The sequence below is a fragment of the Ixodes scapularis genome, unplaced genomic scaffold, assembly GCF_016920785.2.
Source record: "Ixodes scapularis isolate PalLabHiFi unplaced genomic scaffold, ASM1692078v2 PGA_scaffold1__304_contigs__length_218370807, whole genome shotgun sequence".
In the NCBI taxonomy this organism is placed as follows: Eukaryota; Metazoa; Arthropoda; class Arachnida; order Ixodida; family Ixodidae; genus Ixodes; species Ixodes scapularis.
The window spans coordinates 75,533,822-75,555,660 of NW_024609846.1; the positions used below are offsets into that span (position 1 = coordinate 75,533,822).

Here is a 21,839-nt window from a genome sequence, read left to right on the forward strand (position 1 = left end):
AGATGGTAAATGCCTTTCTTTTTTTTAATACTTTTTATTCCGAAGGGAATTTTTTCACGTGTTACTCGTCAATACATATAGGGTCGTTCGTCTTCACGTAAAACCCAAAATGTCTCGATATTCGCACCCCAAATATGATAGAAATAGGACTAAACCCGACTTTCCCTTGTATTCGAAAATTTAATGTCATCGTTTCCTAAATTGATTTGTTTCAGAATTGGTTTGCTGGAAAAAAAAACTTTTGGTAGGAACACGTGCCTCAGCTCCAGGGTTGAAAACGAACCTTGATTCTATTGGCTTCACTGAACTGGAATGATATAGATCGAGACCACGAAATGTCGCTTTTCTATTTAGCTTGAAGTACCTTTAGCCCTTCATCAATTATTGTTTCAACCAGCGCAACAAAAAAATAGATGAGAAGCTATACTCTCAATATTTTTTTTTTCAGGAGCAGCAGATATATTTCTTTCTTTCTAACTGAATTTATATTGTTCTTAATTGTAAATCTACGCGTCAGCACTGAATCGTGATGTTGAGAGAACCTCATCTGAATTCATATGCGTCCTGAAACCGGACAGAACGTGGATGGAGACAAAGACGATGCGCATACAAAATGTTATGTAACCTATCAGGACTATGAAAAATTTAAAATCCAACTGACCTCTTGAACCATGTTCTAATCCTGCCTTGTGTACTTCAAACACTTGAATGCCAAAAAAAAATCCTTATGTTGTAATTAGTGGTTTTCAAATGGGGGTCCGGGGAACCTTTAGGGTCCGCGAAGGCACTCTAGGGGTCTACGAAGCCCAGCCTTCAGTAGAAACGTTCAAATTTTCGGGTGAGTTTTCTCGTGTATATGTCAATAAGAGAAGCGTGCCTCCTATTAGCTTTTAGTTTTTTTTTTCATTAAATAAATCAATATCATTATAACCTATACTTTTCCTTCCCTTCACCACAAACGGGGTCCTTCATCATCTCCGCCGATCCACAAGGGGACGATGAAATATCAATGCTTAAGAACCACTGTTGTAACCCGTCAACTTAGTGTTTATTATGAAATCAATGCCTGAGAACCACTGCTGTAACCCGTCAACCTAGTGTTTATTATACACATACCTTTTCAAATATGAATTTAAAAAACAAACACCCGAATGCCAGAGTTTTTTTTTTAAACCGCTTTCGTCCCGATTACAAACTTGAAACAAAGCGCCGACTCCCCCCCCACTCCAATCAGTAACTAGCACTAAGTTCTTGGCAAGGTATCTCGAAAGATTATTTGGAGAGCTTCATGAGGCGTTTAAATTCAAAGCGAAAGGCACGCCGATGTATTAGTGACACTTCAAATTTCTTATCGTCTAAAACGTACGATTCCTTGAAACGGGAGCTTTAGAGACAATAGTGATGACTGTGGCGCTTTGCAAGGCTATATGTGATTGTTTTCTTAAAAATTAAAGACACTTAGAACTGCTTACGTGTAGGAATGCGAAAGCATTCGTACACGCAGCGTTGCTGTTCTTTCGGTCAATGGTGATTTCAGTGCCGTTTTGCTGCTAAATGTGGTTAAAAAAGCACCGGCTTCACCACATGGAACAGTTAATGCTATTGCATTAAAATGGTCGTTTTGAGCGCGCCCTGAATCGTCCAATTTCCTGCGTACACGCGTGTTTTTTTTATTTTTCATTTGTTTGAATTTTTATGTGATTATGTGAACGAAACTACTTAGATTCCAGGGAGTAACCAGAACTGGGAGATAATAAAAACTTTCGTCAACATAATCAACGCTTTGCATAAGTTACGAAAGTAACCTCAAAAACAGACAAAAAGTTACATTTGTATCGTGTGTTTCATTTTTCTTCCAACACAGCTTTTAAGAAAAAGATGAGAGTCACGTGGGAACCGTCTCGAAGCTTTTTTTATTTTTCAGGATCGGCTGACAAGAGATGTGAAGTAAGTTTTAATGATCAGAAAGCTACTTAACTAAGCATTTGGCTTCAAATAATGGCAAATTGAGATTTAAAATATCGCCAAGAAGCCCGTTTTTTTCTTATTAAATCACTTAGTTTTAAGATAGCACCATGTATCGGTTCTCATGGAGCTAAATTACGTTTGTATAAATAACATACTAGACAACTTGATCTATTTCCTTTTATCACGAAACGGAATCCATTAAAAGTAGCACCTTATATGTATTCGAATGCCATACAAAAATGTGCTTTGTTTATTGTGAACGAATTGTAATCAATACATACGCTGATCAGACTTTCATGAAGATATAGCAAAAAAACAATTTTTCATTATTCCCATGGCAGACTTATGTTGCAGCGCGAAATTGAAAGGTTGGAGCATATTCCCCAGAGAGCGTTGACGTCTGTTCTGACGGTGTATTTAACATGTTGGTGCGTCACCGTGGAAAGGTCATTTCAGCTTCTTGACATGTATATGTCAAAATGCGTATGCTAAAAACAAAGGAACAGCTACGTAATCCAGCATGAAAAAAAACTGTGCATTTGGTAGAAGAGCCTTAGCTCCAAGTGGAGAAATGTTAAACAATTAAAAAAAGTAACAGCCGGTACTTTTGCGACTATATAAGATCCAACTCTAGTGGCCATAGGCACTCACACCCTCGTTGAGAACCAGTACACCAACAATGGGGTTGACCGGAACCACGCTGGTGTTGGGTGAGGTTTTACAGTTTTTAGAGAATCTGATGACATATTCTTTTGAGGTTATGGTTATGTATATAACGCTCAAACTATTTTATATAAATATTTTCAAACTAAGTGCAGTTCAAGTGATCCTGTTCAGTGTAATATATATTTTTATTGTTATTCATTAATAAGGACATCACTGATTTATGTTACCTACATTCCAGGCAATAGCTCTAGAAAACTGATGTGTGGTAAATGCATAACACTCAGTCATAATAATGTATTCTTTAGACACAGCTTGTTTTTTCCCTGTTTCCAGTGTCCTTCAGAAACTACAATATATGTCACCTGCTTTCTTTTGGAGATTAAAAACTCTAAACAAAAACAGGCCAAAAAGTAGCTACCGCGAATTCTATTCCTATCCCAATTATTTATGTTATAAGTTTGCTAAAATAAAACATATAAGGGTAGATGAAGAAAGAATAAATCAAATCTGGGACAACACAATATAGTTTTGTATAAGTTGAAAGAAATAACCTTTTTTTTTCACGCGGATTGACCTGGCTTGCATCGAATGTTTCCGGTGAAAGAGACTTTTCTCCGCGTTTCACCTTGCATTTCAAAACAATAGCGATGTTATTTAATGTTTTTGTTAATTCTGGTCCTCTCGAAAATATCAATCCCGCAGTAGATTTCGAAACTACATTTCGTGAAACTCCTTCAAAAATAGCAGCCAGCGCATAGGGTTCTCCTTATTAGCTACTAGATCAGCTTAACATCGATTGTGTCTAATGTTAACTGAACTTTATGCCAATCTTTATTCCAATATATACAGAATTCAGGAATGGTGTTCTTTCCACAACTTGATAATAATTTAAGGCCTTATCGCATATTAAATTTAAACAACCGTATTCTTAATACAAGCTATGCTTAAGGTGTCATCTTTATAATATGAGACGTGGATTTGGTAACTAAGAAAATGCACCAGCTTCTCAGCGGTGGTAATCGGTTACTGCGTTTGCCCGGCGACCGTATCCCAGCTGCTTAATATTACACTGTACGTTTCTTCCTAAAGGACCGCTTCCATATACTGAGTGGGTTTCCCAACGCACAAAAATAACCGAATATTTTGTCAACATCTTTGTTTATTTTTTTTACTTTAATATATAACTTACATTCGTTGAGCTCAAATACAGGTTACAATAAACTATTAAGGGTGACTTTACATTTACAACTGAAAACGTTGTATGTGACTTTACATGACTTGATTTTTGGGAGCATTATTTCCTGCAGTGTCTCTTGCGCTCTTCGGAAGCGCTGGTGCTCACACTATTTTTTTCAAGGACAGAATATATTTTTTTCAAGGATAGACCTGGTGTGCATAAAATGTTTTCCGAGAAAAAGGTTTCCTTCCGAATTTCAACAAGCCTTTAAAAACAACAGCGATCTTTTTTTATTTTTTTATTTTTCTACTCGTTCCCACTCAAGAAAATCAGTCGCGCATGCTGCATCAACATTTTTTTTGAAACTGGTTCGAAGACACCAGACAGCAATAGGGTCCTCCTTTGTCCTTCCGAGATCGCTTTAACATCGGTTGAGTGTGCTGGGTTAAACAGAGACGTGCACAACTTTGAGGATTAACTTACGAATTGTACCTTTTGACAAGCGTAGAAGTTTTCTCCTGCATATCTTCATGTCAATAAATACCCAATCGAGGAAAAATGTTCTTGCCACTACTTGATCATGATTTAAGTTCTTACGCCAGATTAAAGTTAGACACTTTATAACACCCTTGGATGCAGGAACTAAGAACATGCAACAGTTTTGCACTGGCGGAAATTCGTTATTGCGCTTGCGCATTGCCCGCATTACTGCGAGTAAATAATAAACTGTAAGGTTTTATCTGAAGAAACGCTTCCGTATACTGCTTAGGTATCTCTACCGACATCAATAAGCCAATAAATCATGAATGCCTTTTGTTAATTTTATTTCCACAATAACTCAAACAAAACATACCCTAAAGGCAAATAGGGTTAAATAAAACTTTTAAGCTTGGCTTCAGTTGAATTGAATTATGTGTGCTTCATTGCCTGCAGTGTCTCTGGCCTTTTTCGGAAGCGCTGCAGCCCACAATTGCCAGAACGGAACGAGACCCGAATCGGTAAACGTTCTTTCATTACACGTTTGGAAACATTTCGAGGTTTGATTTATAAATGAAAGCAACGATTATGTGCAGTGTACTTTTTTTTGTAAATTTTTCTGAAGCATTAAAGTGCACGTAAATTCGTCCACGAATTAATTCTTAATTTTATAAATTACTAACACGCGATTCACATTTAGTAATCAAGTTCTTGTGAAAATTAGTTTCAATTTTGTTCATCCTGTCTATACTTCCTACAGGAGAAAAATCGAGAAGGCTGCGACTATTACTGCTGGAACGCTGAGACCAAATTATGGGACCAATTTTTCTTTGGGAACGGAGAAACATGCTTTGTGAGTAGCAAGACTAATAGAGTTAACGCACGTACGGGCTGCCGCACTTGCAGGTCACAGGTTTTTCATGCGTGCCTTTCCGGTAAATAGTGTAATTCCTTTTATTTTCCAGCATTTTCACTGGAGCGGTTTTAAAATATTGCACATCATGAGGCGCGTACGTGCCGCTCTTTTTCTTTAGTTTGTTTACCGCCAAGTTTAGGCCGACATTTCAAATTTTTTTGTATTATTCCCCCGCCATAAAAAAACAAAAGATGATATGGCAGTATTATATTTATATGGGTTTAACTCTTAATCTGAAGGCTGTGACTTTTCAATAACAAGAGACGCAAAGAAGTATACAAGACGTAAGCCTTGTCTTCATCCACTAAGCCGAAACACATTTATGGTAACTTGTCGTGTCCTTCAAATGAAGTGAGATGACGGCGACGTGCTGCAAGCCCCAATTCGCAGCGTCGGTGTACACTCACTATGCACCGAAACTAATAAATTCGCAAATGCTTGGAAATTACGTAGGAAAGTAATACTGCGAAGAAACGTGGAACTATGACATCCCATGTCTGATCTCAAATGGTCAAGTAACGCCATTAGGCGTCATAGTGTTAGTGTCGTCACGTGATCTCAAAGTCTCCCGCTCTATGTAGCGGGTAAAGTCCCCCCCCCCCCCCCCCCTAAATCTAGCAGGGAAACGTTTCGGCTAATTCCGAAGCATAAGGTGAGGTAAGTTTCTCCACTACATATAACGGCAAGCATTCTGATATATACATAGCGGGAAAACGCTTTACACGACTTCACGTGACCTGACGTCAAATGACGATGCAAGTTCTCGTCGCTTAATTTAGATGACTCAGAGGGATTACGCCAAAGTGTCCCGTGACGTCACAGTGTCATACGATAGCGTCATTTCCCGTTAAGTCTTGCCCAAAGCGCTTGTCGCTCTAATTTTCCGGGTCACACCCCTCCACTGATTCTTCATAAGAAACACAACTGGGATCCCTTTCAAAACTTCGCGAATTAGAGTTGTAGCCGCAAAAAGACTAGTTTTGAAAGGAGACGGACTTGCTTTTCTAAGATTTTCGAGGTTACTGAATTCCCGTAATAAAAAGCGCCAGAATATTGGATGACTACTTTGTATGAGTGCTCTGCAAGTATCGCACAACATAATTTTTTTAATGAATTTGAGCACAACTAGTTGGAATTTTAACATTTTACAATAAGGCAACATTCTCGTTTCTCTTTAAAAAAAAATTTCTAGTCGGCACAGCATAATCATTTTCAGCTAGACTCATATTTTATTTTAATTATTTTATGTATGACGTATGTCACCTTAATAATTTTGATAATATTGCCAGGAATAATCCAACGCCATATAACGTCGTGTAAAACCATGTCTCGTGGAGTGTTTCTACTACCGTCTCAAGTGTGTGATTTGTTCCGTTAAGCGTAGCGGGTGCATTTTATGGTACATTCAGTGAAAAAGTTTTAAAATAATGGGATCTCATACTCTGAATTCTTCCGTTACAGAAAATTACTTCTCAAGGATATCTGAAATTTGTATGCACTTCTTTACTTTCTTATTTGCAGTACAACAGTGGTGATCGGGGAACATGTCAAAACGGAGAATGTCATTTGAACACTAGTTCAGGTGGGCCCAACGAGACTGATGACAATACTCCTGCGCCCACTGCAAAGCCGAAGCAAAAAAAGAAGAAAACTAAGAAGACTAAGAAAACGAAGAAGACTAAGAAACCAAAGAAAGATCAGGAGGGGAACTTCTGATTAAAATCCCTAAAACTAAACCAGGCTAAATAAATCTGAGACACTGACTGTTCGTACTGTGTACACTAGTGGTGCAAATAAATCGGTAGTCCTTTTGATGCTATCGATAGTTGAAGCCAAACCAACTATCGATAGTCAGAAATCTACAGATAGTGATATCGACATATTTCACTATAGTAAAGCTAGTGGTATATACTACCGATTGTATTTTTTCCACAGTCACCTATCGTGGAACTATCGATTTTATATTACCGATCGACAACCGCAAAGCAATCCATAGTATTTTATTACTTGAAGAAGAACCTCAAAAATACATCCAGACAATGTTGCCAAGCTCGGAGAAAAACGCAACAGCAATTTGGTACTTCCGCATAATTATTGTGGAACAAATTAAAATCGAGAGTAAAGCCGTAGAAATTTCCCTTGGAAACAGTTGACAATAAAAATGTTGCAAATCTGTCGAAGATAGAAACGGTAAAAAAAACTGCTGTTGAAAAACTATGAGTAAAAAGTATTGATAGTGAGGTAGTGTTACTTTTCTAGATGTGTCGTTGAAGCTTTATTTTTTTCTTCTTAGAATGTCTCTCGTGAGATTCCTATTTGTATATTTATAGCCAGAGTTCAACTAGGAAATTGATAATATTTTATCGACCTTAATAAGTAAGCTACGCACCGCAGAAATCCGAAACCCTATTTGCATATGTTGCTATGAAAGTTTATAAAATGCGGAACAAAGGAGAGATGATATTACTCGGACAAAAATGTAAGTGTGGTGTTTCTGTCGACTGAACAGATTGCGAGAAAGTGCACAATATTGCCTTTAGCATTCACAGACTTTTTTCACTCATATAATTTCTCACTGCCAAAACTACTTGTACTCGGATAAAATTATATTTTATTTTATTTATTTTGTTTTGATAAGCAGGATGCCCCCCCCCCCCCCCCCCCCTAAAAAAATATAATATATCTACAGTGGTTTTTTTTGACGACAAAATAAACTACGCATTGCTGTCCGAACCAGATACCGAAGTTTCGGAGCTAACCGTTCTCGTTTCAAACCAAATAAGTATTTTTTTTTTATATTTTCAATGGCAAGATAGCGACCGATGTAGCTCTCTGATTCAGGAAGCTCAATGGCGCGTGTTCACGAGAACGGAAGATGCGGATCCCATATATTCCCATTGAAATTTTGAGAAAATAACTTATAGTTCCTGATTGGAATAAAGTTTAGTTCTAAAACTTCGGCATCTTGTTCGCACCTCTAGCTCTACCTTTTGGCGGAGAATGAGCGTTCGACGATGCACAGTTTTATTTTTGCGGTGAAAAAAAGACAATGTAAATGTTTCTTTGTTGTTTTTCTGGAAAACGCTGTAGCCGTTACGTTCCTAAAGGTATTGTATCTAAAAAAAAGTTGGAAATAAAATCGTCCCTAAACAATCATATTGCCTTGGTTTAGGTTTTATCGGGTTATGTTGAATTTGAAGTGTACACACTAAAATCTCAGTTGCCTTTACTGAGTCAAAATTATTATTTCTACATCCTGACTGCTCCTGTGTTTCAATGTTTTATTTTATACAAACAGTCATATAATTTACCAGCAACCGTCACTAAAATTAGAAAATTGATGTGTAGAACCGGATCGGCTCGGGCACATATGCGCATGACATCCTCTACGAAGCTGGTCACGCTTTCGTTGGGGCCCTGCACCCTTGTTTGGAGAAGGTCCTCCGCTCGCTGCCGACGGTGGTGGTTGAGGAACGTTCGCTTCAACTCCGCGGCGCAGGACTCCCACGTAGTGAAGGACGCTTCGTGGTTTTCAAACCAATGCCTCGCAGTTCCTTCAAGCGCGAAGTAGAGATTGTGGAGGCATTGTTCAGTTGTCCATCCGTTGTGGCGGGCTACACGTTCGTAGTGTTGCAGCCAGTCTTCAACGTCCTCGTGGACGTCTCCGTGGAAAGGCGTTGGAGTCCTGGGTGCGATCGGCAGGTACACAACGGCAGAAGCGGCCGGGGTCTGCGCCTGGTTGGCCATCGTCGTCTTCGGCTTGGTCGTGGGTGGCAGAAGTCCGTGTTCCGGGGGTAGACCTCGGATGCGGCGACTTGACCGGGTCTCGACCTGGTCTTCGTCGGGTCCTCCGGAGCTGGGGTTTGGACTTGTACTGCGGGAACTCGGAGGGCTGCGCTGCACGGACATGCGGTACCCCCGCACCTCCACCAAAATGTCACGGGTGGTGACCAGAATAACAATAAATAAACAGGAAGAACTAAACGTTTAATGTGGCGAACTTGTGCCAAAACAAAAAGAGAATAGAAAATAATAACAAAGCGTCGCGAGCGTCGAGGTCGGCGAGACAGCAGAGTCGAGCGCTGGGGCGAAACTGCCTCGACAAGGTCGCGGACGGCCTCTTATCTAGAGTGCGTGGCTATCTCGAAGATTCGGCGAAAGCGGCTCGAGCGTCGCGTGATCGGGCGAGAATGAACACGCACTTTCTAGAAAACAAAAGCAGGAATAAATGATAGAAGTTACATGCGGTACATGAATAAACGAGAACTTTCTGGAGGTCCGTCACCGAGCGTTGCTTTCTCAACCCTGGGCGCGGCATTATCCCCCCCTTTAAAAGTGCATCGTCCCGATGCAGCACAAAAACGGAAAACAAAAAACAAAAGGACAGCAGAATTGCTAGCCGGAGTTCACAGTCCACAGTTCACTCGTCGACGAGAGTGGAGAGTCCTATCGTTCGTAATACGGCTTCAGCCGGACGACATGCACCACCTCGGGTCGCGGCTGACGTCTTGCAGATGGGCGCGTTCCGTCGGGTAGAACTTCGTAGTTCAGATCGCCGAGGCGTCGGATGATCTTGTAGGGCCCAAAGTAGCGCTTCAGGAGTTTTTCGCTGAGACCGCGACGACGAATCGGCGTCCACACCCAAACTCTGTCTCCGGGCTGGAAGTGGACGTCGCGGCGGCGAAGATTATACCGGCGAGCGTCGACATGTTGCTGGTCTTGAATTCGTAGTCTGACTAGCTGGCGGACCTCTTCTGCCCGTTGAGCAACCACCTGGGCGTCATCGCTCCCGTCGTTGACTGACTCGTGCGGCAACATAGAGTCTAGCATAGTCGTCACCGCCCGGCCATACACCAGCTGGAAGGGCGTCACTCCTGTGGTCTCTTGCACTGCTGTGTTGTAGGCGAACGTGACGTAGGGCAGCACTTCGTCCCAGGTCTTGTGCTCCACGTCGACGTACATAGAGACCATGTCGGCGATTGTTTTGTTGAGCCGCTCCGTCAACCCGTTGGTCTGCGGATGGTATGCCGTTGTTCGACGGTGTTCCGTGTGGCTTAGACGCAGGATCTCTTGGGTCAACTGTGCCATAAACGATGACCCTCGGTCTGTGATCAGTACTTCGGGGGCGCCATGGCGGAGGACGATGGACTCGATGAAGAACTTGGCGACTTCGACAGCAGTCCCCGAAGGAAGGGCTTTCGTCTCGGCGTAACGAGTAAGATAATCGGTGGCGACGATTATCCAGCGGTTCCCCATCGTCGACGGTGGAAAAGGACCCAGCAAATCCATTCCAATTTGCTGGAAGGGCTTGGTTGGCGGGGTAATCGGCTGAAGGAGACCTGCTGGCTTTGACGGTGGTTTTTTGCGTCGCTGGCACTCATGGCACGATCGTGTGTAGAGATGGACGGTCTTCGGAAGCTTTGGCCAGTAGTACTTGTCACGAATCCGGGCAAGGGTCCTGCTGTAGCCGAGATGTCCGGCCGTTGGGTCGTCGTGGCACGCTTGAAAAATTTCTTCTCGGAGGCTGGCGGGGACAACCAGTAGCCAGGGGGTTTCGCTGGTTCCGAAATTCTTTCTGAAGAGCACGCCTCGCCGCAGGACAAAGCTCGGTAGGTCCCGAGAAAAGACCCGTGGGACAGAGCCTCCTCGACCTTCGAGGCTGTCGATCACGGAGCTAAGTTCTGCGTCGTCGCGTTGCAGTGCCCTTATGTCGGTAGCGTCAACTGCGCCTAGAAAACGGGCGTCGTCATCGTCGTCCGCGCCGGAGATTGGAGGTTCGACTGGAGCCCTAGACAAACAGTCAGCGTCATTATGTTTGCGGCCGGACTTATGCACAATGGTTACGTCGAATTCCTGCAGTCGAAGGCTCCAGCGGGCGAGGCGTCCGGACGGATCCTTGAGGTTTGCGAGCCAGCAGAGGGCGTGGTGGTCTGTGACCACGCGAAACGGGATCCCGTACAAGTACGGGCGGAACTTGGTTATCGCCCAGACGACAGCAAGACATTCTTTGTCGGTCGTTGAATAATTTTGTTCTGCCTTAGACAGCGCCGGCTTGCGTAAGCGATTACTCTCTCTGCCCCTTCTTGTCGCTGAACGAGTACCGCACCGAGACCGGTATTGCTGGCGTCCGTGTGGATTTCAGTCTCCGCCGACTGGTCAAAATGTCCGAGGATAGGGGGCGACTGGAGCCTTCGCTTGAGTTCGTCGAACGCTTGCTCTTGCTCCTCTCCCCACTGGAACTGCACGTCGTCTTTCGTCAGATGCGTCAGTGGTGCAGAAATCTGCGCAAAATCACGAACGAAACGTCTGTAATAGGCGCACAGCCCAAGGAATCTTCGAACGGTCTTCTTGTCCGATGGCTTCGGGAACTCGGCGACAGCGGACGGCGGGATCAGGGCTTACACCCTGAGCACTCACGACGTGGCCCAAGAATTTGAGCTCACCATAGGCGAACCGACACTTGGAAGGCTTGAGGGTCAGCCCAGCAGCTTTGAAGGCCTGTAGAACGGCTCGCAGTCGTCTCAGGTGCTCGTCAAATTCGCTTGCGAAGACCACAACATCGTCGAGGTAGACGAGACAGCTTTTCCATTTCAAGCCGGCAAGGACGGTGTCCATAACGCGCTGGAAGGTTGCCGGCGCTGTGCACAGCCCGAATGGCATTACTTTAAACTCATACAGTCCGTCCGGCGTGACGAAGGCCGTCTTCTCACGATCTCGTTCGTCGACCTCAATCTGCCAGTACCCGCTCTTCAAGTCCATCGACGAAAAGTATCGGGCGTGGCGTAGTCGGTCCAGGGTGTCGTCGATGCGTGGCAGTGGGTAGACGTCCTTTTTTGTTACGGCGTTCAGTCGGCGATAGTCCACGCAGAACCGAAGAGTCCCGTCTTTCTTTTTCACCAGGACTACCGGTGAAGCCCACGGACTGCTTGAGGGCTGGATAATGTCGTCGTCAAGCATTTCTTGTACCTGCTGCTGGATGGCTTCCCTTTCTTTCACGGAGACCCTGTACGGCGGCCGATGCACAGGGAGTGCGTCGTCATCAGTAATTATCCGATGTTTCGCAACCGTCGTTTGGCGCACTTTCGACGACGTGGAGAAGCACTCACTGAACTCGGCGAGAAGGTCACGAAGTTGTCGTCGTTGTGGGGCTGGGAGGGATGGGTCGATGTCGAGCTCTGAGGACGTGATTGTCTTGTTCTGCGTCGGAGAGGCGTCTTCTGAGATCACGGCGATCGCGGCAGAGTCTTCAATTTCCTCGACGTAGCCCACAGTTGTACCCTTTGTAAGGTGCTGCGACTCTTGCCGGAAATTGGTGACAAGGGCTACTGTACGCCCGTCCTGGAGCTCGGTTACGGCTCTTGCAATGCCAATCCCTCGTCCGAGGAGAAGTTGGACGCTTCCTTCCAGCAGTGCTACACCGCAGGTGGCTCCTTCGGTCCCGACGGGCACAAAGACACTCGACAGCGGCGGCAGGTTTACGTGGCTGGCGAGGACTCGCACTGCAGCTAACGTCGGTTTGGTATTTTCCATCGATGGGGCAGGGTTCCGAAGCGTCAGCTTGTTCTCCGCAAGGTCGATGATGGCGCCGTATTCACACAGGAAGTCCATTCCGAGAATGACGTCCCTCGAACAGTCTTGCAGAACGACGAACTTCACAGGGCATGTTTCGCCGTGAATCTCGACGCGAGCGGTGCATCTCCCGACTGGTGTAATGAGGTGTCCTCCGGCGGTTCTTATTTGTGGTCCATCCCACGGCGTCATGACTTTTCGAAGGCGGCGGGAGAGCCTCCCACTCAAGACTGAGTAGTCTGCTCCGGTGTCCACGAGTGCGGATGCGTCGTGGCCGTCGATGACGACGTTTAGGGTATTGGACACCACTGCAGCGGCGTCGTTTTGGTCTCTGGTGGCGTTCGAGTGGGGGCCCCCCGACGTTCGTGGAGGATCTTGGCGTCGGTCGTCTTCGGCAACTCCACCTCCAGGGGTTGCCGCGCCTAGTTTCCCCGGCGAGGAGCGAGGGGGGACAGGCTTTCACGTCGCGGTCGGTGCATCGTCGAAGCTGGACGTCGCGGTGACGGCGACCGGAACTCTCGGCGGGACGCAGGCTCGGGGGACTGAGGTCGTCGCAGGTACTCGTCGATCTCGATAGGGCGTTCACCATGACGGGGGCGCGGGTCGTTCGGGTGGAACCCGCGTAGCCCGAGTCGTCGGTATGGGCATCGGCGGTAGGTGTGGTCCGCTTCCCCGCAATGGAAGCACAGAGGGCGTCGGTCGGGCGTTCGCCACACGTCGGTCTTGCGGGGTGCGCGAGGCTCCGGGCAGGCGTACTGGACCTGGTCGTCGTGGCGTCGGTCGTGCTACGGCGCAGGAGACTGACGTCGGGGCGGCGTGACATAGGTGCGACGAGGAGGCGGTGGCCGTCGGGCCACTGCGGCGTAACTCAGGGCGGGCTCTTCGGGTGGTGCTACGCAGGCAGGAGCCTCCGGTTGAATTGCCCGCTGGACTTCTTCGCGCACCACTTCTGCGATCGACAGCTCAGCCGGCTGGTTGGCAGCAGGCAGCAGTTTGCGGAGCTCCTCCCGGACGATGTCCCGGACGATTTCCCGAAGGCCGTCGACACCGGTGGCGTTCAGGTCTAGTCGGCAAGATGCGGCGGTTCGAGGAGCAGGCACGCCGGCGAGTCGATGGTAATGGCTTGCTCGGGCCGACAGCGCTCGCTCGATGTTAGTGGCTTCAGCCACAAAACCGTCGACGGTTGTCGGGGGATGGCGGACAAGGCCCCCAAAAATTTCAGCCTTCACGCCACGCATGAGGACGCGGAGCTTCTTCTCATCGGCTGCCTCCGGATCGGCTCGGGCACATAGGCGCATGACATCCTCTACGAAGCTGGTCACGCTTTCGTTGGGGCCCTGCACCCTTGTTTGGAAAAGGTCCTCCGCTCGCTGCCGACGGTGGTGGTTGAGGAACGTTCGCTTCAACTCCGCGGCGCAGGACTCCCACGTAGTGAAGGACGCTTCGTGGTTTTCAAACCAATGCCTCGCAGTTCCTTCAAGCGCGAAGTAGAGATTGTGGAGGCATTGTTCAGTTGTCCATCCGTTGTGGCGGGCTACACGTTCGTAGTGTTGCAGCCAGTCTTCAACGTCCTCGTGGACGTCTCCGTGGAAAGGCGTTGGAGTCCTGGGTGCGATCGGCAGGTACACAACGGCAGAAGCGGCCGGGGTCTGCGCCTGGTTGGCCATCGTCGTCTTCGGCTTGGTCGTGGGTGGCAGAAGTCCGTGTTCCGGGGGTAGACCTCGGATGCGGCGACTTGACCGGGTCTCGATCTGGTCTTCGTCGGGTCCTCCGGAGCTGGGGTTTGGACTTGTACTGCGGGAACTCGGAGGGCTGCGCTGCATGGACATGCGGTACCCCGCACCTCCACCAAAATGTCACGGGTGGTGACCAGAATAACAATAAATAAACAGGAAGAACTAAACGTTTAATGTGGCGAACTTGTGCCAAAACAAAAAGAGAATAGAAAATAATAACAAAGCGTCGCGAGCGTCGAGGTCGGCGAGACAGCAGAGTCGAGCGCTGGGGCGAAACTGCCTCGACAAGGTCGCGGGCGGCCTCTTATCTAGAGTGCGTCGCTATCTCGAAGATTCGGCGAAAGCGGCTCGAGCGTCGCGTGATCGGGCGAGAATGAACACGCACTTTCTAGAAAACAAAAGCAGGAATAAATGATAGAAGTTACATGCGGTACATGAATAAACGAGAACTTTCTGGAGGTCCGTGACCGAGCGTTGCTTTCTCAACCCTGGGCGCGGCAATATGTCAATAAGAGAAGTGTGCTTCGCCCTAGCTCTTAGTTTTTTTTTCTTATTTATGAACTCAGCATCATAATTAACCTATACTTTTCCTTACCTTAACCACAAACGGGGTCCTCCACCATCTCCGCCGATCCACAAGGGTCCGCGAAATATCAATGCCTAAGAACCACTCTTGTAACCCACCAACTTAGTGTTCATTATACACATACCTCTTCAAATATGAATTTAAAGAACAAACATCCGAATGCCAGAGATTGTTTTTTAAACCGCTTTCGTCCCGATTACAAACTTGAAATAGAGCGCCGATTTCCCCACTCCCCATCTCCCACCCCCTCGCCCGCCGATATTTCGAAAAATGTAAAACCTGAAAACCAAGGACCCTAGATATTTGTATGTTTACAGTTGCACCCTTTTAAACGCGATATTTCTTCCACGCACCATTTATGTTGTTTAAATTATTTAAAGTTATCTCTCGTTTTTTTCATTGATGTTCGTGGTAACAGCAATTGTATCGTTTTAACGAGCAGTTAGAATAAACGTCTGGACTGCAGGTTGCTGTTTTGGGTGAAATTGGTGCGTCATTACAGTAGCACGCGAGCGGCCCTTCTAACATCGGCTCTTGAGAATCAATAACTCAAGAAGTCATTTCAGTTTTAATGCATCATAATAATTAATAGAAAAGGGTTATAATTACCCTCGTATAGTAAATTTATGTTTTGTTTTTCTGAATGAAATCAAGATGCCACGCCGGTGAGTTATGTTGTGTTGCATTAATGTCTTAGGAAGAGCTTTATAATTTCATAAATTTAAATATGTGTGACAGCAGATAATATGTGAGTCTCTATTATGATGTGCATATATTAACTTTATTTTATAAACAAATGCGTTGTCAGCGGCTTTTAAAATATTGGTAGACATCTCTTGAGGCCAATATGAACGTAAAAACGCCGGAAATGGGAAAGAAACAAAATCCCGCGAAACAATTAGCCCATGCCAATAAAAACAATAAGCACCGGAAAGGACAAACACTGTATAAATAAAGCAAAAAAGCTAGTTTTTTTTTTACTCTAAATTCCAATTGCGCTGCGACCACCCTGAAAGAGGTATGACAGAGAATTTGTTTTTATTAAAAAAAAAATGTCTACCGCGATTTGCCAAGGTCTGTCATCACACTCCATTTTTGATGTGTTGTTATCGAGATAACCTTAATTTGCCATATTGGTAACAGGGGGTATATACCGGGTTCTTCAATAGTGTTATCTAATATTAAAGTATGTTTCGCTGTAGGTATATTCTAACGTAAAGTAAGTCTTCGAATATTATGAACCAGTAATAATCCGATTTTTCCAATACTGCTTTCCAGCATTGATTATACTTCACCAGGGGTAGTCACGTTTTCTGAGTACGTATGAAGAACATTTGGTCGATAACATTCATATGCGGGTAAACAAATATTATACTTGTTAAAAAATTTAAAAAAAAAATATTTTGTTTCATTCGGACATATACTATTTTAATCAAGCTTAAATTACTGCTTATGTCCTAAGTCGGCGGAACTTAACGCCATACTCAAATTAATTGCATTCATAAGTGGACATTATCGTTGAGAAAGTTGCACAGGAAAATCAATTTTATTTAAATTTTTTTTTGCCTCCAAAAGCATAAAATTCATTTCAACACTATTAATGGCAAATAATACATTCCTTGATTTCTTAAGACTAGGGCGGCCATCTTTGAGTACCTAACGTAATATTTATCTTGAAATAGTTGGAACAGGGTTAACGTGACCTATAACGTTAAAGGTTGGAGCCACCTGAGATGAATATTCAATCTGATATCATGCCAGCTAGTGGAGTCCAAGAAAGGCCAATGCGCGATTCACATCATTCAAACCAACATTTACCACGATCATGCGAACGCCGCATGGTAGAGAGCACCGAATTAGTAAAGTGACGAAGCCACCGAGAAAGCTGGGCAATGTTTTCAACCGTTGATGACGCTGGAAATAAGGTTCTAGGGAGGATCACGATGACCTTCCTTTCGTCAGCTCTTTGCCTGTAGCATAAAAGTTATATCTCTCAATGGCAGTGAAGATAACAACAAAAGAAGCTCAACATCACGGGTTGTTTTACCGCAAATTTGGCAGCTTTCTTATTTTAACTCTTTGATCAGTGTCCAAAACAAGAGCTTTCATTAGAAGTAGTGAATGAGTAGACATCAAGAATTAGTACTGATTATATCCGTGATCGTTTTTAGTAAGATCTTATTTAAATTATGCAAGTATTATCCATGCGATGTAATTTATTTTCATATATTTCACTTCACACTGCTAAATGTCTTGTCTAATCTTAGCTAATATGCACCATGCCGCACTTGTGGCCGCATTTACTGTAACTTCTTCATTGACTTGTTTTCTCAACTGATGTTATGTAAATGCAAAAGGGATATAGTTTTTTATTAGCCCTAACACACGACACACACCAAAATGTTAAGTGCTTTACATTTTACTCTTTCTTAAGTCAAAAATGGACACAAATTGTGGAAATCGGCACCTTACGCCTAATTTCAACCGAGGACAAAAAATGTATACTTTTTTTCCATATTTATTTCAGGTATCTACGTTTGCTATTGTAGCCTTATGTTTAGAAATATTTCTGCTTTGGAATTTACCGTACCCAAGACATGAGTTGCTTCGGCAATGTAGCCAATTTCAATATTTCCATTAAACAACAATTTGGGCCAGTCGCTTCATGATCACATATAAAAAACACAAAAAACACAGACAAACAAGGAGGACATGAGGTAGAATATAAAGGGCGGACTAACGACTAACATTTCTTGAAAAACGAATAACCTGTCATTTGCACATTAACAACTTTTGCAGGTGCAACCCCCATTTCAAGAAAGGATCCTTCTTGGACGATAAGGACGTTCCAATTTAGGTAAGGCATTCCCTGCCTTTTTATTTATTTCGAACGTTTCCCGCATATCTCAAGGTATTATATCGGGATACCCTAAAAAAACTTATTGCCGCTTAAGGGGTATTCACACGAGAGAGAAATCCCGGAGATTTCTCCCCGGCACGCACATCCCGCGACGAAAGCGTCAAGCTTTGTGGTGTACAGAAGCCTGGCGTTTTCATCTCGTGATGCGTGCGTGCCGGGCAGGAATCCCCGGGATTTCTCCTTCGTGTGAATACCCCTTAAACGACGGGGCACATGGGAAACATCTAGAAGGGCTGGCGAGACGTCTCGACGGGGATTTCTTTGCAGCCCAATGTAAACGTTCGCAATCCTTATAAATCTGCTTGTCTAGCCGATGTACCACGCTCCGCGCAAAATGCATATTTCATATACCACTCCCACAGCGCATTCTTATAACTTTCTTAGGTGCACGGTTTTGCAGGGATTTGGAGTATCCCCCGAATTGTTTATTCGGTGGCACAAGCCACACCTCAAGGGGCACTCTCTCGTTTATCTATGGTCTCTCTAAAGTGATTTAAGCTCGATTCCCTTTATGAGCATCCAAATGTCTTTGAAGAAATCGTGCAGGCACAGCGCTCAAAAGAGCTCTACGAAAGAGGTGGCGCAGTTCCAAAAAGCAGGGTACCCTCAGAGCGCTGCATTATAGAGGTGGCGGAGATCACAAAAAAATATCAAAAGGACGCAGAGGCAATTATAGATAAAAACATAGCGATGCCCCTTATCGTACCGTTCATGAGCTGAGTAACCCATCATCACAAGAAAGTTGCTGATCGCTATATTATACATGTGGCTTTCTTCTCCACCCAACAGGTTCTCGCGGTTGTACAGCCTAATAAAAAATTCCCAAAATGCACCTGATCTCTGCACAAATATGCACAGCAACATGTTCACAGAATGCGCCACTGGAGTGGTTTAATAAGCACTCATTTCATTGTGATCGTGATACATCGACGAGTGAAACATTTGTTTCACCTAAAGGTACTAATGAGGGGTTCCTGCAAGTAACGGCATTCTTTGAAGCGCCGACTCCGTGTCGGTACAGATTTTAGGAAGGAAATGGCGGCGCTCACACGAAGACCGGACTGAATGACGCTAATTTTTTCCTACGAAATGAGTTGCGTCACTCGTTTAGTTGCTGCTTGTAAAAAAAAAAAAGAACTTAGACACATAAATTTCCACGATCATGCAAGTGAACATTCTGCGGCTACCAGGACAACTGGGTTTGGACATCCCTGTACATATTGTAGCCGCTGCCCATGTGCCCATTCAGTAACTAGCACTAAATTCTTGGCAAGGTATCTCGAAAGAATATTTGGAGAGCTTCATGAGGCGTTTAAATTCAAAGTAAAAGGTACGCCGATATATTAGTGACACTTCAGATTTCTTATCGTCTAAAACGTACGCTTCCTTGAAACGGGAGCTACACAGACAATACCCTATTGAAAATTCCATCAAGCTACGTAATTTGGGACACTGACTGCCAGTCAGCAGCCTTGGTGGAACGTGATGGACCATCAGACGTCATCTGATGGTCCATCAGATGACGTCTGACTGCCACTGCCAAGGGAATTTCATCCACAAAAGGGCTTCATTTATATAAGAGTAAAGGTATACGCACTCATAAATATCGCCAAATGCCTCGATAAAACAAAATGTTCGAGAACAAAAAGAAAAAAAAAGCAGGACCACCGCGGTTCGAACCCGCGACCACTCGCGTACAAATCGGACACCGTAACCGCTATGCTACGCAGTTTCTTAGAGAACTCGATTTCACCATCCGTTTTATACGAGATGCTTCGGTTGCAAATGCAGTTAAGCCGTCAGCATGTTATGCAAAGCACTCGTACATCACTCGCCGTACTTCAGTTCTACTCACCTGCCATGTAGAGTACTTTCGCGTCGTAGAACGATCCTTTTGTTCGCGCGTCACCGGCCCAGTAGACCTGGTACACCTTGTCGTCTTCAACTACATCGCTAAAGTCCCTTACATCGTCGGAACTCACAACAGGCTGGGTCTTGTCGAGTAGAATTCTACTAAAACATAAGACATTCTAGAGCCCGGGCAGGATCGACAGGTTGGAGCAAGCGGGCAAACAAAACGAGTCGAGAGCGATCGTTCATGAAAGCTAGGCGAAGCCTCTATGGGCGAAGCAAAGTGCGAAGTGTCGTGTTCGGCGCTTCGGCGGGCTTCTGATCAAGGTTGTCGGTCGGTTGCGCGTCATATCTCTAACGTCAGCGGTTTTATGGGCTCACGTCCCGAAATCGTTTTCTCGTGCACAGATTACTTTTCGTATTCATTGATTTGACGAAATAGTGGTATCCGAACGAACTTTACGTCATTTGACCATACGTCTGTCTGCACGTCAAAGCTTTCTGACGTACAGTCAGAGACAATCGATGTACAGTCAGAATCACCACCAAGACATCCTGATGGCATTTCGCGGCGGCCAACTGCCACCAGAAAACCATCAGAAAGCCGACAAGCGGGGTCTGACTGGAGTTTGACAGTCGGTCAGAGTAAGTTGTTGGCCAATCAGACATGCTTGACGTACAGTCAGGCACAGTCAGCGGTCCACTAGAAAACATTGACTGCCAAACAGCGTTACATTGATGGATTTTTCCTTCGGGTAGTGATGTCTTTGGCACTTTGCAAGGCTATATGTGATTGTTTTCTTGAAAATTAAAGACACTTAGGACTGCTTACGTGTAGGAATGCGAAAGAATTCGTACACGCAGCGTTGCTGTGCTTTCGGTTAATGGTGATTTAAGTGCCGTTTTGCTGCTAAATGTGGTTAAAAAGCACCGGCTTCACTCCATGGGACAATTAATGCTATTGCATTAAAATGGTAGTTTTGAGTGCGCCCTGAATCGCCCAATTTCCTGCGTACACGCGTGTTTTTTTATTTTTCATATTTTTGCATTTGTATATGATTATGTGAACGAAACTACTTATATTCCAGGCAGTAACCAAAACTGGTAGATTAAAAAAAAATTCGGCAACATAATCAACGCTTTGCGTAAGTTACGAAAGTAACCTGAAAATAGACAAAAAGTTACATTTGTATAGTGTTTGATTTTTCTTCGAACACAGCTTTTAAGAAAAGGATGGGAGTCAAGTGGGAACCGTCTCGAAACCTTTTCTTTTTTTATCAGGATCGGCTGACAAGAGATGTGAAGTAAGTGTTTAATGATCAGTAAGCTAATTAACTTAGCATTTGGCTTCAAATAATGGCAAAATGAGATTTAAAATATCGCCAAGAAGCCCTTTCTTTCTCATTAAATAACTTTGTTTTAAGATAGCACCATGCATCGGTTCTCATAGAGCTAAATTACGTTTGTATAAATAACATATTAGACAACTTGGTCTATTTCCTTTTATCACGAAACGGAATCCCTTAAAAGTAGCACCTTAGATGTATTTGAATGCCATACAGAAATTTGTTTTGTTTATTGTGGACGAATTAAAATCAATGCATACGCTGATCAGAATTTCATGAAAATATACCAAAATGCCAATTTTTCATCATTTCCATGGCAGACTTAAATTGCAGCGCAAAATTGAAAGGTCGGAGCATTTTCCCCAGAGAGCGCTGACGTCCGTTCTGACGGTGTATTTAACATGTTGGTGCGTCACCGTGGAAAGGTCATTTCAGCTTCTTCACATGTATATGTCAAAATGCGTATGCTAAAAACAAAGGAACAGCTACGTAATCCAGCATGAAAAAAAACTGTTCATTTGGTAGAAGAGCCTTAGCTCCAAGTGGAGAAATGTTAAACAATTAAAAAAAGTAACAGCCGGTACTTTTGCGACTATATAAGATCCAACTCTAGTGGCCATAGGCACT

At 44.5% G+C, this 21,839-nt stretch overlaps 1 protein-coding gene across 1 annotated transcript; it reads left to right on the top strand.

Moving 5' to 3' along the window:
• The first annotated feature begins 2,616 nt into the window (after positions 1 to 2,616).
• Positions 2,617 to 6,967, top strand: LOC121836086. The gene is made up of 4 exons (XM_042290792.1): positions 2,617 to 2,678; positions 4,745 to 4,809; positions 5,049 to 5,141; positions 6,726 to 6,967. Exons 1-4 carry the CDS (start codon positions 2,648 to 2,650, stop codon positions 6,918 to 6,920), a joined length of 384 nt encoding a protein of 127 aa, XP_042146726.1. The 5' UTR covers positions 2,617 to 2,647; the 3' UTR covers positions 6,921 to 6,967.
• Positions 6,968 to 21,839: the final 14,872 nt, after the last annotated feature.

Bases quoted from the DNA above. Each gene is read 5' to 3' on its own strand.
- LOC121836086 (XM_042290792.1), top strand. From the start codon at position 2,648: ATGGGGTTGACCGGAACCACGCTGGTGTTGG. The intron at 2,679-4,744 runs GTGAGGTTTTAC...CATTGCCTGCAG, and splicing joins CGGAACCACGCTGGTGTTGG to TGTCTCTGGCCTTTTTCGGA. The intron at 4,810-5,048 runs GTAAACGTTCTT...TACTTCCTACAG, and splicing joins ACGGAACGAGACCCGAATCG to GAGAAAAATCGAGAAGGCTG.